General features: G+C 39.5%; 1 protein-coding gene across 36 annotated transcripts in view; it reads left to right on the top strand.

The window, feature by feature from the left end:
* The window catches only part of USP40 (ubiquitin specific peptidase 40), a 91540-nt gene that overhangs the window by 65924 nt on the left and 8789 nt on the right, over positions 1–16827 (top strand). For 8 of the 36 annotated variants that reach the window (XM_054679561.2, XM_016950744.4, XM_063790891.1 and 5 more), the window contains 9 exons: positions 1318–1354; positions 2626–2690; positions 4413–4487; positions 7629–7755; positions 9921–10015; positions 11686–11804; positions 12866–12931; positions 15193–15403; positions 15544–15639. In XM_054679561.2, the coding sequence (XP_054535536.1) occupies positions 1318–1354; positions 2626–2690; positions 4413–4487; positions 7629–7755; positions 9921–10015; positions 11686–11804; positions 12866–12931; positions 15193–15403; positions 15544–15639 (891 nt within the window). Of the gene's footprint in view, positions 1–1317; positions 1355–2613; positions 2691–4412; positions 4488–7628; positions 7756–9920; positions 10016–10110; positions 10151–11685; positions 11805–12267; positions 12391–12865; positions 12932–13152; positions 13489–15192; positions 15404–15543; positions 15640–16827 lie in introns of those variants that run through there. The other 28 variants (XM_016950745.3, XM_063790889.1, XM_063790887.1 and 25 more) reach the window with 17 other exon arrangements.

Genomic DNA, 16827 nt, shown 5'->3' with positions numbered 1-16827 from the left:
ATGCTCTCTGTTTCCCCTTCCTAAAACACAATTAAGTTGATTGCTCAATTGTTTGATTGTTTTTCTTAAATACAATGTTTAAGACTTTAAGTTTTCTTAGAATATAAGCTTGCTTTCATTCATCCACCATATTTTAGTATACTGTGTTTTTATCATCATTTTCTAAACAATCTATAATTATATTTTAAAGCCTTATTTTTTGTCATACAAGTAATCATGGATTTCTTCTCACTTTTTAAACTTCTAGGGGATTAACAATCCCCCTTGGTTACCACTCTATTCTAGTCCTTTCTCTAGAAGTCACTGTTGCAATCAGATAACATCATCTTATCCACATCAGCAGAGTGTGTGTCCCTCCAGACCTTTGCTGTGCCTATACCAACATGTGTCTATATACATACATATAGAAATGAAGAGTGTGCTTTGCTTCTGTGATTTCTTTTAAATTATAAATGGGATCACTTTGCATGTATTATACTAGAACTTTGTTTCACTTAAAATATTTTAAAGATCTTTTAAGACCAATATATATGAATCTGTTTTTTTCTTTGAACTGCTTTAAGACATTTCCTACTTTTTAAAAAATCTCCCATTAATGTGTATTTTGGTGGGGTTTTTTTTTTTGCCATTTTTCTTTTATTACAAACAGTACAGCAGTGACTTCCTTATTTTTGCTCTCTTTTGCTCTAGTGTAATAGAAATCAAATTGTAGTTGCTCGCTTGTCCAAGATTTAATTAGCAATGTTTTTCCCTCAAGAAATTGTTTTAATTACTATTTTTGTTTTATTTAAACTTTTGTTAATATTGTCTCATTTTTGCATTATGCCATGACATCACAGCTTGCACAATTCTTGTGAGTTTTTATATTTAGGGAAAACGGGGAAATTCAGACAGTCATAAAGAGAAGAGAGAAGGGAGAACTTTCCCCAAATGCTATCAATCTCGCCTTTTATAGGATTCAGAGTTTAATGTCTATGAAATTAACTTGATTAATCATATCTGGCCAAAGACACACAGTTAATCCTTACAGGAAGAAAGTCATGGTTCAAACCTGGGAGTTGGTGGATGAAACTTTGAACTAAGTCCTGCTTGCAAACACCAGAAACTGCTTTTTCCTCTTCCTGAATTGGCCCCATCTAGCCTTTAGTAAGGAAAGCTGACTCGTGTATTATCTTCTTAACTATGTCTATCCTTGCCTATTCAAGAATCATTAAATATAGTCAGACTTAAATAGGCCTAGGGTCCAAAAAGGGTGTTTGTCCTAGAACTGTAACTCAGAAACAGAAAACTAACATTGGACATTGTTTTTCTTTACAGTGTTTAAAGTTAATGCTGAAGAAATCTGGCCTACAAGGTAAGTTACTTACCATGATGACATATTACTTAAAAGCCTAATAAAAATTTTTTTGACTTTTTTTTTCTCCAGGGTTGTAGGAAAAAAAAATTTATAGGGTGTGGAGAAATAAAAAGTAGTTTACACTTCCATATGTACATAATGAATTCTCCTGGTTCTTGTTGGCATGCTGAAAGAAAACTAATGGTATAGCTCTGAGTAGAGAACTTAGATAGGATCCAGCAAAGGTACAAAGTAGGAATGTTTTACAGTGTTGGTGGGAATGTAAATTAGGTCAACCATTGTGGAAGACAGTGTGGCAACTCCTCAAAGACCTGGAACCAGAAATGCCATTGATCGAGCAATCCCATTACTGGGTATATACCCAAAGGAATATAAATTATTCTATTATAAAGATACATGCACATGTATGTTCATTGCAGCACTGTTCACAATAGCAAAGACATGGAATCAACCCAAATGCCCATCAGTAATAGACTGGATAAAGAAAATATGGTACATATATACCATGGAATACTGTGCAGCCATAGAAAGGAATGAGATCATGTCCTTTGCAGGGTCATGGATGGAGCTGGAAGTCATTATCCTCAGCAAACTAATGCAGGAACAGAAAACTAGACACCACATGTTCTTACTTATAAGTGGGAGCCAAACAATGAGAACACATGGACACAGGGAGGGGAATAACACACATCGGGGCCTGTTGGTGTATGGGGGGGTGGGAGTGGGGGAGGGAGAGCATCAGGAAAAATTGCTAATACATTCTGGGCTTAATACCTAGGTGATGAGTTGATAGGTGCAGCAAACCACCATGGCACACGTTTACCTGTGTAACAGACCTGCACATCCTGCACATGTACCCCAGAACTTAAAATAAAAAGAAATAACGCTAAGATGTATACCACCTGGAGCCGCGCAGGTCTTCCACTGATTCCTTTCAATTTCATTGATTCCAAATTTCAGTGCATTCTGTTTCATGTCAGTATTTTTGTGGTATAGATGACGGAATGTAAAATGAATGAAAAAAAATAAATCTAAGATAACTGAAGCAACTTTCCAGGTGAGATCATGTCAGTGAGTTTGATGAGACCTCATTCTGATTTCAGTAGCACACTTTGCTGTTCTGAGACTTCATTAACATGGAGGCCCATAGCTTTATTATCTGGAAAGGAAGTTAAGGTGCTCTGGGTGCAAGACATTCTTCTAGAAGTTACACGCAACGTCTCACCTAACTTTGAATTTTTTTTATCCCAATTTTGACTCCTTTATAGGAGATGCCTGGCATTTACGAAAAATGGATTGGTGCTATGAAGCTGGAGAACCTTTATGTGAAGAAGTAAGATGATTTCTATACATTGTACTTTCGTATGATTACATTTATGTCATATTTTCGTACAAGGTACCCATTCCACTCATGAGAAAGCTTTAATTACTTTCTATAGGATACAAATGTCTATGAATGGGTCTATTTTACTTTTTTCTTACTATAGTTTTTTGATAAAAGGGAAGTCACAGTGCAGTGGGAACATTTCTGACATCTGTGGTAAACCCCCTTGCCATGAGAGTATGCCTCTAGGAGGAGCAGTTCATGAGAAGGCAGAGAACTTCACAGAACAAATGACATTTGAGCTCATGAAAGAATTTTATAGATACACTCTGAAGTTTTGGCCCCTGAATGTTTTGATCTCAGAGTTTCTCTGTAAGGTAATGGTGGCAGAATTTCTTACTAACCATTCCTAAGTTAGGCTTTGGTCCAAACTCTCGATCCAGCCAAACTGTTAGGGTAGCCTTAGGAATAATTTTATCACAGGAGAGTTGGAATCTAGTTGGTCATCTTGTTGGTCCAAATAGCATGATATTTCCCAGTTCAAATGCGTAGCCTTAGAAGTAGACCCAAAATAAAGCTCTGTGGGGAGTCTGAGGGAGCTGTGGTCAGCCGCCCTTTCCCCAGTCTTCACCTGCCTACTTCCTGTTCTTTAAGAAGGGGCACTGAATGCCAGCAGAAGGTTGATTTAGGGAGGTATGCTGGGGCCTTGCCCTGGAATGCTCTTTGCTGTTTAGCAGTCAGTAAGTCAATAGCGAGAGGCCCCTCTTGGGGCCTGGGCAGGAGTTTGACTGCCTGGAGTAAGAAGTGGACCTCAAAGCATCTTTAGGACATAAAATTTGGATGTCAGAAGAATATATTTACCCAAATAGCTTCAGCATTTTCTTCTCTATTAATTCCCAAATTGGCATCAAAGAATTCAGCCAGAAGCCAACTCATTACCCTTGGAACTGGCTTCTCGTTTCAGCCTTGCCAGGTATCTTTCCCATCCTAATCTTCAAGAGTAAAATATGGTTTACCCTCCTTATCTTTCATTCTTCATGTTTCCTCTCAGCCTCCAAACTGTCAGCTTTTCCACCCCTTCCCTGACCATTCCCATGCTTGGCTCCAGGTCCAAGCCTTCGTATGCCTCTCACCTAAATTATTATGGCTTTCCTGGGCCCAGGCGTTCCCTGCTTCAGTGTCATGCATATTGCAGCCAGATTGATCTGGAAAATCTCCTCAGAAATCTTGTGTGGCTCCTTTATTTCTATTCCATGTCCTGTGGTTAGTGCCTGCCCTTCCAGTCCGGTGTGACCTCCTGGTACTTTCCACTCGAATCAGTGTGGCTTTAGCGCTTTACCAAAACAAGCCATATTTACTATCAACCTTAACTTAGCCCTTGTCCTTTTTTTCGTGAGAAATTCCTTCTGTTATTTTCTCTAGCTTTCCAAATCCAACCCATCTTTTTAGGATTAATTAAAATTTCATCTTTTGTAAATCAGTTTCTTATTTCTCATCTCATCTAACTCCCTTGCCTCAGATCTTCTGTCAAACTTACAGCTTATGCCCCACAATTTAACAAATAATGCTGTACTGATTTTATAGTCTTAGCTTATTTCCTGTGTCTTCCATATCTGCTTTATTATTCATTTAATTTTTGAAAAGATAATAGAGGCATGGGGTTTTAAAAAGATCAATGATCTGCTCCTTTCAGAAGTCATAAGTGACAAAAAAGCATTTTTGTCTTCCCAGGATGCAACACTGAAAGAACTTCTGATATGTTCTGGAGATACTTTGCTTTTAATTGAAGGACAGCTTCCTCCTCTGGTAAGATTTTACTTCTGAATAGACAACTCGTAAGTAATAATTATTGTTATCTGATTACAGAGATGATACAGCCTCATTTAGGGAAAATGGGGAAATTCAGACAGTCATAAAGAGAAGGGAGAACTTTCCCCAAATGCTATCAATCAGATATGTTTCCTAACTTGTAAATATTGTCACACAAAATTAAAATCAATTATATATAACATTTTTATTTCCTACTTTTTATATTTGACATTTTAACCTTCTCATAAAATCCAAAAATAATCGTCATATCCAAGGTAATGTTTTACTAATTTAATTGATCTATATCCTCATTGTTGGAAACTTACCTTGTTTTTAACATTTTGTTTTTATAAATAGTACTGAAATAAGTCCTTCAGAAAATAGTTCTAAATGTGGAATTCCTAAGTCCAAAGGTGTGACCTCTTTAAAGCCTTGATGTTCTATGCAGTAGCATATGAGAGGGCTCATTTCACTGCCCTTTCGTAAGCATTGCATAGCACTACTTTCTAAAACCAGTATCGTTTCTTTTAAACTGAGGATGCATGTAAAAGTGAACCCAAAAGAGAAACAAATGGCCCCAAATTCCAAGACTCAGATAACTGTTTGCTTATGATTAGAAAAGTCAGACAGTACAGAAAGCTTGAAATGAAAAGCAGAAATCACTCCTACACCTTTTCTCTGCAGAGAGAGCCACAGTTAGCTGATTTTTCCTCCTGTATCCTTCTAAGAAAAACATTACACATATTTGTTTGCTGAAGGCAAATATGTGTATATCCTTTTTAATGTATTCGCTACATTGTTTTACACTTGTTTTGTTTGCTTTTATTCACTGACTGTATCTTGCGGAGCTCCTCATATCAGCACATACACACCTACCTTATTCATTTTCGTAACTTTGTAGAATTCTATTATATTTTGTACAATGATCTTTAAAGTTAATTTTTGAATAGGCAATACTCATGATACAAAATTCCAGGTGTTATGAAAAGCTGGGCCAGGAAAAAGCAAGTGTCCCTACTGTCTCTGGGTCCAGCCACCCAGCGTCCTCTCCCCGACAGGCAGCTGCTTTTCTCTGCATCCTTCCAAAGTCCTTTGCTTTTTAATATACACACACACTTGCACACACTGAAGTGTGCTAGCTTTTCCCACCTCATTTTTTGTTACTGAAGAATTTTAATAGGTTTATTAAGAGATAAAAGGTAGGCTAGGCGCGGTGCCTGATGCCTGTAATTCCAGTACTTTAGGAGGCCAATGCAGGCAAATCACTTGAGCTCAGGAATTCAAGACCAGCCTTGGCAACATGGTGAAACCCTGTCTCTTTTCAATAAAAATTTAAAAAGTAAAAAAAAAACAAGAAGAGAGATAAAAGATGTTACTGTTACAACACTTAATTTCAAACAATAGACAATGACAATGTGAAGACTAACCATGTAAAATATTTTAAATACATAGTTCAATGTGTATATACATAGCATATATATCCATACATACACAGATTTATTCCTTTTTATTTGCACAAAAGATTATTTGCTAGGCAACCTATTCTGTACCTAGATTTTTTCATTAATATTTTATCTCCTAGTGTATGCTGTGAAGCTATCTCATTCAATTTAGTAGCTTCATAATATTCCATTGTTTGGAGGACTATAATTTATTTAACCAGTCTCTTTTTGAAGAATATTTAGGTCATTTCCAGTCTTTTGTTGATACAAGTAACAATGTAAAAAATATATTTATTTTATATATATTTATTTATTTATTATATATATATATATAAATGCCATTTTGCTTGTATATATCTACAGGATAAATTCCTAGAACTGAAATTGCACAGTTTTTTTTGTTGTTGTTTTTTGTTTTTTTTTTTTAGAAAGGGTCTGGCTCTTGTCACCCGGGCTGAAGTACAGTGGCATGATCATAGCTCACTGCAAGCTCGATCTCCTGGGCTGGGACTACAGGCACACTGTGCCTGGCTAATTTTTAAACTTTTTTTTATTTTTATCTTGCTTTGTTGCCCACACTGATCTTGAACTCCTGGGCTTAATCGATCCTCCCACCTCAGCCTCCCCAAAGTACTGGGATTACAGCTGTGAGCCACCAAGCCCAGCCAAAAATCTTTTAAAGAGGGTCCTTGAAGTTGGTTCATGGTTTTTGGTCCCATAAACAATTTGTAAGAATATTCTTGCATATGTGGCTTTCTATGCATGCACTAGTATATCAGAATGTAAATTCCTAAACGTGGAATGGCTGGGTCAAAGGACTTGCACATTTTAAAATATGACAGGTACAGGCAAATTATTCTACAGAAACTTCTCAGCAGTTTATATTCCTGCTACCAACTTACAAATGTTCAAGTTTACCCATATTTTCACCAACATAATTTTCTGGTTTTTGACAGTCTGCTAGGTGAAAAAAAAAATGGAATTTTGTTGTTCTGATTTACATTTATTTAATCGAATGAAGGTCAAATATTTGTTAATCTTCACTAATCTGATAAACAGAAAAATATTCTAATGCACATTTCTTGAACTATTTAAAATGTTTTAGGTGGTTAATTTTTATTCTCATCTTCTATTGTTGGAAATTAAGTGCTGCAACAATAGCACCTTTTATCTCTTAATAAACCTGTTAAAATTCTTCACTAACAAAAAATGAGGTGGGAAGAACTAGCTAAATAAGTAAAACTGAAATTACAGGGTATGTATAAGACAATGGGTTTATTTCCTTTAGTTTGTATCAGAAACCCAACTTAGATCAATGGGCTCTTGCATCTGTGTGATAAACTGCGCTGCTGGGACTGGTATCCTGGGCCAGCAGTGCTTGGACAGTGCCTGGAAACGCTGGTATAGTGTGTTCAAGCAAATGCATTGTTCTTGTTTATGCTTCTCATTTATACTATCTACTAAGATACCTTTAAGCAAGGGATATTTAGTCCAGTCACCCCAAAGTCTGATTTTTATGATTTTAAATTTTTGATTGTAAAAACAAGTATAATTTATGACAGTTAATAAATCTAAAAGGAAAAATGATAAGTTCAAGAACATCTTAGGTCATCAAGATGTTTCTTTCTATGGAAGTAAAAGTAGAGTTTCACTTAATCTTTGTAATCACAGCAGTTAAACATGCTCCATTCTTCAGGGTTTCCTGAAGGTGCCCATCTGGTGGTACCAGCTTCAGGGTCCCTCAGGACACTGGGAGAGTCATCAGGACCAGACCAACTGTACTTCATCTTGGGGCAGAGTTTGGAGAGCCACTTCCAGCCAAGGTGAGAACACAATGGGATTTCAGCAGCCAGTGCATCATAAAGAGAAGTAAATTGACTGCCTGTGCTCTGAGAGTCAATTGATATATTTATTTTTAAAACGTAAGATCTTGAAAATCAAGACCTATTAATTTCATAAGTCATTCCAGACATCACATAATAATAACACTGTGCCATTTCTGTACGTGCTCTGTAACCTCTGTAAAGCACTATATATCTTGTTGTTTATTATTATATCAATATATTACACTTTCCAAAGACTTTTATGTATCATCTCTCAAGATCCTCAGGGCAACGGGGGCCCCATTTATCACCACGTACCAGAATATTGAGACTTCAACCAATTCTAATGATGTCATTTTAGCCCACAGGGGCAGAGACCAGGAGTCCACATCCTATATGTCTTCCAATCTTTCTGCCTCAAAACCCTCAGGAACTGCTTCTAGGGCATTTGATATCATCTCACTGACTTCTGAGAAGGAACATAGACAAGTACAAGCATGTTGTCTTACTCAGCACTCAGCCGCACACATCACGATGGGCAGAAGTCACTATCAGTGAGTTCTGTTGCCCTTGTACAAAGAGGAGTTCCACTTCATTATAAAGAAATGGAGCGAGTGTATTTTTAATAGGCCCAACTCTTTAGCTATGTTTTTCTTTTTATCATGCTTTACTTATTTAGTTTTTCTAGTGCCTTGAAGTATATTACTTATATTTCTTTTTAATCTTTTCAGCCTCAGTAATAAAATTAATATAAATGAGTCAAATTCTTATCTCCTTATTCTTTGAAGTTAGGATTATATAGAGAGAGTAATGTTGAATGAGCTATAAAATTGGCATAAAGTTACTTTTTAGTTGGGTTACAGTAGTTCATGTTAACTAATGCTAAAAATGCCTTGGTGATAGAATTCTAGTTACATATAGAATTGGATATAGATTGTAAAAGCATGTTTAATCAGTATGTTTCTACGTGAAAAGTAAATAAAAGGTTCTTTTTTTGGTAATACATCTGTACACAACACATGGGAAATGCACTCGTGTCACTTAACAACATGAATATGTTTTGAGAAATGCATCGTCAGATGATTTCATCATTATGTGAACATGGTAGAGTGATTTACACAAACCTAGATGGTAGAGCCTCCTACACACCTAGGCTATGTGGTGTAGCCTCTTGCTCGTAGGCTACAGACCTGTACAGCAGCTTACTGTATTGAATACTGAAGGCGAATCATAACACAGTGGCAAGTGTTTGTGTATCGAAACAGAAAAAGGTACAGTGAAAATACAGTATTATAATCTTATAGGATCACATCACATGTGTGGTCTTTGACCAAATCATTATGTAGCAGGTGATTATATATTTCATTCTTTAGAATTTCCTAAAATTATCTTTCCGGTAGTGTCAGCCTGTAATTTCCTTAAGACACAAGAGGAACTTCTCATGCACTTAGTTGACTTCTAATCTCTCTGTAATTTCTTGCTATGCATTAGTGGCATGCTCAGCAGTAAAGACAGTTAAGGCAAAAATAAGTGAAGACAGTCTAAATTTAGTTGCCAGCTTTTATATTGTTTTTGATGAGAAAGCATTGTGTTTTTCCCTTTTTTTAAACAAACTTGGAAAGGCCTTCTTATTGTCAAGATTTCCTTATAAATAAACATTTATTGGGCATTTACTATGTGGCACCCATTGTACCAGGAACTGGGGAGACAAGATAGATGGCCTGCCTCCTCTTGAAAACTCTGTTGTTTTGAGGAGGCACATTAAACGCCTGCACACAGACAGACAGACAGACACACACACACACACACACACACACACATACGAGGAACAGGTTGGGATGAGTGTTATGAGGAGGAAACAGGAAGCTAACATACAGAATGCAGCCAGCGTATCCTACCCAAAAAGTCCTCTTTGAGGAAGGAGAGAATGTGGAAAAGTACATTCAAGGTAGGGGCATAAGTGTCACAGACCTCTTGGGAGTCTGCCAACAACATGTCCCTGCCTGCTTACCTGCCAGAGAGGGCCTCCTCATAAGACTTGGATGCAGAGGCTCTTGAGTGGAATTTTAATAACCTATTTACAATATCAAAACATGGCAATGTATTTCAGAAACACAAAATAAGTTTCAAGTTCCTTGTAAACATCCCGCTCTGTCCTTTGGAAGGTGCTTCTGGGAACGAGCCTGCGCAAGTTTCTCTCCTCTACTTGGGAGACATAGAGATCTCAGAAGATGCCACGCTGGCGGAGCTGAAGTCTCAGGTCAGACTTCTTCCTGCACCATAACTTAGTGGTAATGTGGCTTCTTCCAGTGAGATATTAATATATTCTTCTATCTCCTTTTCCCTCAATTACAGTCTGTTCTGATATGGCATTTGTCATATGCCATGTTCAGTGGTAAGTACCCGCAGGCAATACACGCCCATGGTGCAGATGGCCCCTCGTGGCCTCACTGGCCCCTCCTCTGACAGGCATGCTGTGCTTTTGTTTCAGTCTATCCTCAGTGACTTGCGGCTTTTGTTCATTTTTATTTTTTTAGGGAAACATGGTTTCTTGGAACATTTGTAAAGCATTCACTTTATCCCTTTATTTACATTGTTTGTGTACCATTGTGACCCATATGTTAAATGTTGTTATGAAAAGCTGTGTTACCAGTTTTCCAGGAGGTTAGAACTCCAGCTTTTATGTTAGGATGCTAAACTAGATATTCTAGGTATTGTGTTGTTTCTTATGCATTAACATTCACAGAGAAGGAGGGTTTTATCCAAATGGAAAGGCTGGATTAAGTACAATGCAGTGTTGAAGAAGCATCCGCCTACTGTTGGACTGAAATGAGCATTCCTTTCTTCTCTTAGAGGAGAAAATGTGGGGCCTATATATGACTAGTGGTTGTTGATGTTTGGCTTTTGTGCGCCCTCAGTATATGAAATACCCTTCCTCAAGAAAAAGCATACGTTGGCTGGGTGTGGTGGCTCATGCCTATAATCCCAGCACTTTAGGAGTCTGAGGCAGGCAGATCACTTGAGGTCAGGAGTTTGGGACCAACCTGGCCAACATGGTAAAACCCTGTCTCTGCTAAAAGTACAAAAAAAAAAAAAAAATTCACCTGGCACGGTGGCAGGCACCTGTAATCCCAGCTACTCGGAGGCTGAGGCAGGAGAATCACTTGAACCCAGGACAGGGAGGTTGCAATGAGCTGAGATTGCGCCACTGCACTTCAGGCTGGGTGACAGAGTGAGACTCCGTCTCAAAAAAAAAAAAAAAAGAAAAGAAAAAGCAGACAGCCTTATTCTCATGAGAACAAATGGGAAGATACTTTTTTTTTCTCATATTAAGTTGAAAGATATAAAATTGCTGTTTTTAGGTCAAAAAATGGATGAATATTGGGAATTTTAGAGGCTCCAACCTAAGTATATCAGTAGGGGCTTAAAGTGATCCCTTCAGAATTAGAACAAGCAGTTTGGGCCTACTGATTGCAGCCAAAAATGTTGAAATACTTCAGAATCAAAAGCTGATTCATCGGCAGAGCAAACACTGGTGGAGAATTGCATGGGCACGGAAGCAGGCTGTTGCGTCCCTTGTTGTACTGTTAGAGCGGGCTCTGCCCTGGTGAATTCTACTCACATGGAAGTTAATTCCAAAGTTTCATTTTTTAAACATGATGATTAAAAAGAAGCTTTTGACTCAGGTTTAGAGATAGGGAACTCACTTCTTAAGGTGATTTCAGTGCAGAGGAATATGAAGACCGCTCAGGCTTAGTGTCATTTAAGAGAGAGAGAGATTCCTGTGACTTTTAAAATGATGTTATCATTACTTGAGATACTCTTTCCTTGAGATGCCACTGTGTAGTGCTTCATTTTTTTTTTCTAAAACAGTATGTTTTGAAGAGTGCTTTTTAAAACTGTTGGAGAAATGTCTGTTTCTTTTTCTAGGCCATGACCTTGCCTCCTTTCCTGGAGTTCGGTGTCCCGTTCCCAGCCCACCTCAGAGCCTGGACGGTGGAGAGGAAGCGCCCAGGCAGGCTTTTACGAACTGACCGGCAGCCACTCAGGTAGGTTCCTTGCTGGACGCAACACTGTCCCTCTCTGCTGCTGATGCACTGGCTGGTGTGAGGGATGGAGGAGGAATCAGTCTTCTGAGCTGAGTGACAACAAAGCCCATTCCTGGTCATGCCACACTTGTGACTTGGGTGACACTTTTCATCATAAACTCCAGCAGGCCTTCAGTTTTCCATGTTAAGTATAAATGTAGTGTTGTATATTTTTTCTGTGCTCCAGTGACTGTGACATTATATAACTTAAAAGCATTTGGAGTGAGATGGAAAGTAGGAGTGGCTGTTTCTCACTCAGAAATGTTGGATTCAGCTGATCCTCCTCCTGAAACTTTGAACTTAAAGAGCAGGTTTGGGTCATTTCCTTTGCAAAAAGCAGCCTTGAGGCTTTTTGTTTCTTTCTTTCTCTTGTTTCTTTCTTTTCTTTCTTTCCTTTCTTTCCTTTTCTTTCTTTTTTTAATAGACAGGGTCTGGCTCTGTCGCCCAGGCTGGAGTGCAGTGGCGTGATCATGGCTCAACTACAGCCTCAACCTCCTGGGCTCAAGTGATCCTCCCACCTCAGCCTCCTGTGTAGCTGGGACCTCAGGCATGTGCCACGACACCAGGCTAATTTTTTGTTTTGACGAGGTCTCCCTATGTTGCCCAGTCTGGTCGCGAACTCCTAGCCTCAAGCAATCCTTCCACCTTGGCCTCCCAAAGTGCTGGGTTACTGGCGTGAGCCACTGTGCCTGGCCAAGGCTGCTTTTAATCAGTTCTGATTACCACCCCAAAGTGACTGGCATGAGAATCTTAACCCCGGCTGAACAGAGGGAAATTTCTGTGGCAGTTTGGCCATCTTCCCAGAGCCAGACCTGCATGTTTAGTAAGAAATGACTCAAGTATCTAAATAATCACCACAGCAAGGATTCTCATTTTTTCCCCATTTCCAAAAGTTTGGGTGTTCTTATAAGTACTCAGAAAACAATCCTTTGCTTAAGAAAAAAGCTTAAAATTGGGGGAAAAAAATTCAAGAAAATTAAATGTTATGTCACTCAATATTATCTTGTTTCACTTATTATCAGGGAATATAAACTAGGACGGAGAATTGAGATCTGCTTAGAGCCCCTTCAGAAAGGCGAAAACTTGGGGTAAGAAATTCTCCTGTGCATCTGAAGTGACACACACGTATCTTAACCTCGTTTGCCTTTTGAAGCTTTAACAACTTCATAGTGTAGCATTTTTTCACTGCTTCTAAGTAGCCTAGCAACTTGAAACAGTGTGCGTGCTAGAAATATGTTTGTATGTCTGGGCATCTAAAACTTGGGACTTATTCTCCCATAAAAACAGTAAGGGAGAATTAATTTTTCAGTAATCACCAGGTGCATATTGACCCCATGATGGCCCTGAAGTGTCAGCAAGAGGCCCACCCGCAGCTGTTGTCAGTGTGTTCGGACAGTCTGCCATCCAACGGATTCATCATTGCTCCCGTCGCTCTGCCCCCTTATTCTACTTTCTTCATCCTAGTATCACCTGACATATCTGTACTTACTGATTTATTTGTTAGTATCTGTCTCCCACTACTAGAATATAAGTACTTGGTTTATTCATTGCTATATCCTTAATACCTAGAATAGTAATTGTGCCCATGTCATAGTCAATAATTATTTATTAAATAAAGATACACCCAAAATTGTCTACAATCAAACCATCTTGTTCTTTTTTCGCTGTAGGAAAATATTTTACAAGTCCTTTTGTAAATATCATGAACTATTAAGATTTGCTCTACCTATTATGATATGAGTATCCTTCTTGTGGTCTGCTTGTTATATGAGAAAGTTATCTTTCAACCATGTCTAACATGTATTTAATTTTAGTGTTTTTATAAAAACACATTCTTAATACAAGTTGTACAACCAGAAATAGTTTCCTGGAGGGGAATTCCAGGATCAAATGGTGTGGACATTTTAAACCTCTTAAAATAGTTAAATATTTCTTCAGGCAAGTTGTTCCAGAATATGAGTATTTATTTTACCTCACCCACAAACCAGCATTGACTATTTCATCGTCTAGGTGTTTCCTAAATTGATAAATGAAAGATGATTATCCTGTTCTCATATTCTCCAGTGCTTTGATGACTAATAAGTTCAGGCATTTTTGCAAACTGTATTTTGTGAGTGCATGAATGAGTTATTTCGTGTATTTTGACTGCTTCTGTAATGAAGTCTAAAGGAAAAGCTCTCTTGGAATTTGTGTGAGCTCTTTATGATTTTGACCCTTTGTCACAATGGTTGTAAGCTGTGTCAGGTTTTGATAGACACAGTGCCTTTTGCCCTTTTGAAGAGCAGCTGTGTGCCTCCTCAGGCCCCTTCCATGGGCTCTTCTGTCCTTGACCAACTTCCAGGGCACTCCTGCTCTCAAGGAGGCCTCTAGTCCCTCCTGTTTCTCTCCAGCAGCCTCTGTCCCCTCCTTGGCAACTTCAGCATCTGTGCCGATGCCCTTTCTGTCCTCTGGCCGCACTGTGCTGGGCTCCAGGCCTTGGCCTCACTCCCTGGCCAGCAGCCCCCTCCCCCATGGGGACATGGGGCTGTGCAGCCTCTGCTCTTGCACTCTGCACTGCCCTGATTCCATGGGCCCACATCTTCCCATGAACTCTCTTTCTTCCAGTCATTTCATTTCTCATTGCGTGACCTCTTCTGATGGTAAAAACACTTAATAGAAGTACATCTAAAAATCATTCATTGTCTCAGCATCCTAAGAACCAGTCTTCATTTCCCCTTGCTGCCTTCCAGTTCTTATCTATAGCTTTTCCTCCATGGCCTGTGCTGACCTCTGCACGTCCCTGTTCCTCCTGCCTTGCTGAGTGTTGTTCTTTCTGCTCCTCCTGCTAAGGTTTCCCATCTCCCACAGCTGCAGCCTTGTGTCTCACCCGCCCTGTGTCTCTCTTCCCAATTCCAACCCTCAGGTTCTTCTCCCTGGCTACCTCATGGCAGCTCACATTTACAGCCCCCAGAGTCAAGGGCATAACTGCCTACCTCGAGCCCGCTCTCCTCCTGCCAGCTGCCGGGCTATCAAGCCAGGCCTCTCTCACCCTGTCCCTCTCCACCGCATCGTACCTGCTCAGGCCGCCACCTCTTTCCTTTTCTCCCGCACTGAGGAAGTTCCCTACCACGTCTGGGGGGGGCTCTGCTGTGTACCGAGAATGGGATCTTCACTTCCGCTCTTCATTCCAAGATTGAAGGAAATTGAAGTGCGGAATAAGAGTTTGCCACTAGCATCCAGCATTTAGGGAAAAATCTCTCCTTATAAAAACCAGAAAAGCTGGAGGAGAAGCTTTGCCCATTATGCCTCAAGTTACCACGTGGTTTTGTTTGTTTGTTTGGATCTGGCGCTTGACGGTTTTCTGGTGCAGCCCCCAGGACGTGCTGCTGAGGACACAGGTGCGCATCCCTGGTGAGAGGACCTACACCCCTGCCCTGGACCTGGTGTGGAACGTGGCCCAGGGTGGGACTGCCGGCTCCCTGAGGCAGAGAGTTGCCGATTTCTATTGTCTTCCCGTGGAGAAGATTGAAATTGCCAAATACTTTCCCGAAAAGTTCGAGTGGCTTCCGATATCTAGCTGGGTAAAGTTGTGGGGCTGTCTCAGAGAAATTGGGGCTTACCGGCATAGCAATGAGGTTATGCAATTTTTCACAGTGATAGAGAATTTAGTGAGAACTTGAGGTTGAGTTTTGCTTATTTAAGATGTTTGATTTTCCCATAGAACCAACAAATAACCAAGAGGAAAAAGAAAAAAAAACAAGATTATTTGCAAGGGGCACCGTATTACTTGAAAGACGGAGATACTATTGGTGTTAAGGTAAGTTGTTTAACAGCAAATTTACCACTTTGAGAAGACACGAGGGTCACATGATTTTATAGAGACGTTTTATTGAATCTTCAAGACACAGATTATCCCATTTTATACAAATTGTTTCAGAGAATGGATAAAAAAGAGGGAAAACTGGACAACTGACTTTACAAGGCCACTGAAACCTCAGTATCCAAACTGCCAAGGACACTAAAATAAAATACATACCAGTTTCACTTCTGACCATACATGGAAAATTCTAAGTAAAATACTAGCAAGTTCAGCCCAGCAAGTATGTTTTTAAAAACACTACTGTGTGACATGACGTCACAGTAGGTTATCCAAGGAATGCGAGGAGGGCAGCGTGAAGAATAGATTATGTAAGAAATAATCCTGCCAGACTCAAGAGATGCAGAAAAAGCATAAAATAAAACTTATTATTAAAAACCCAGTGTTCATGACTTTAAAAAAGAACTTAGAGCAAACTAGGAATAGAAGGAAACGCCTTAACCTGATGCACGTATCTACCCAAAACCTCTAGCAGCAACACTGTGCCAGCTTCAAAAGCTTCCATTTTCATTAAAGTGGGACCCAAAGTAAGGATTCCCCTAACCGCCCCTTCTGTTTAACACTGTACTAAACAACACGGGCAATGAATTCCCTCCCTCACTGCCAAAAGAAAAGTAAATAAAAATTGAAAGAGCAGTAAAAGAAATTTGAAAAGGAAAATATAAAACCGTTCTTACAAAGCAGATTCAAGGCCGGGCACGGTGGCTCATGCCTGTAATGCCAACACTTTGGGAGGCTGAGATGGGTGGATCACTTGAGCCCAGGAGTTCGAGACCAGCCTGGACAACATAGTGAAACCTGGTCTCTACAAAAAAATACAAAAATTAGCCGGGTGTGGTAGCACACACCTGTAGTCCCAGCTACTCAGGAGGCTGAGGTAGGAGGATCGCTTGAGCTAGGGAGGTGGATGTTGCAGTGAGCCGAGATCGTGCCACTGCACTGCAGCCCAGGCAGCAGAGATCCTGTCTCCAAAAAAAAAGAGAAAAAAAAAAAGGAGATTCAAAAGACTACACAGATAAATGATTAGATCTGATAGAGGAGTTCGAAAGGGTCCAAGATCAGTATAAAACCTTCTGGAGAATATACAAAAACATACTTAGCAGTGTTAAAGAAAGCTTCTGTTAGAGC

The sequence above is a fragment of the Pan troglodytes genome, chromosome 13 (genome assembly GCF_028858775.2).
Source record: "Pan troglodytes isolate AG18354 chromosome 13, NHGRI_mPanTro3-v2.0_pri, whole genome shotgun sequence".
Classification (NCBI taxonomy): Eukaryota; Metazoa; Chordata; class Mammalia; order Primates; family Hominidae; genus Pan; species Pan troglodytes.
The sequence above is the reverse complement of the archived record's forward strand: the minus strand, read 5'-3'. Positions and strand labels throughout refer to the sequence as shown.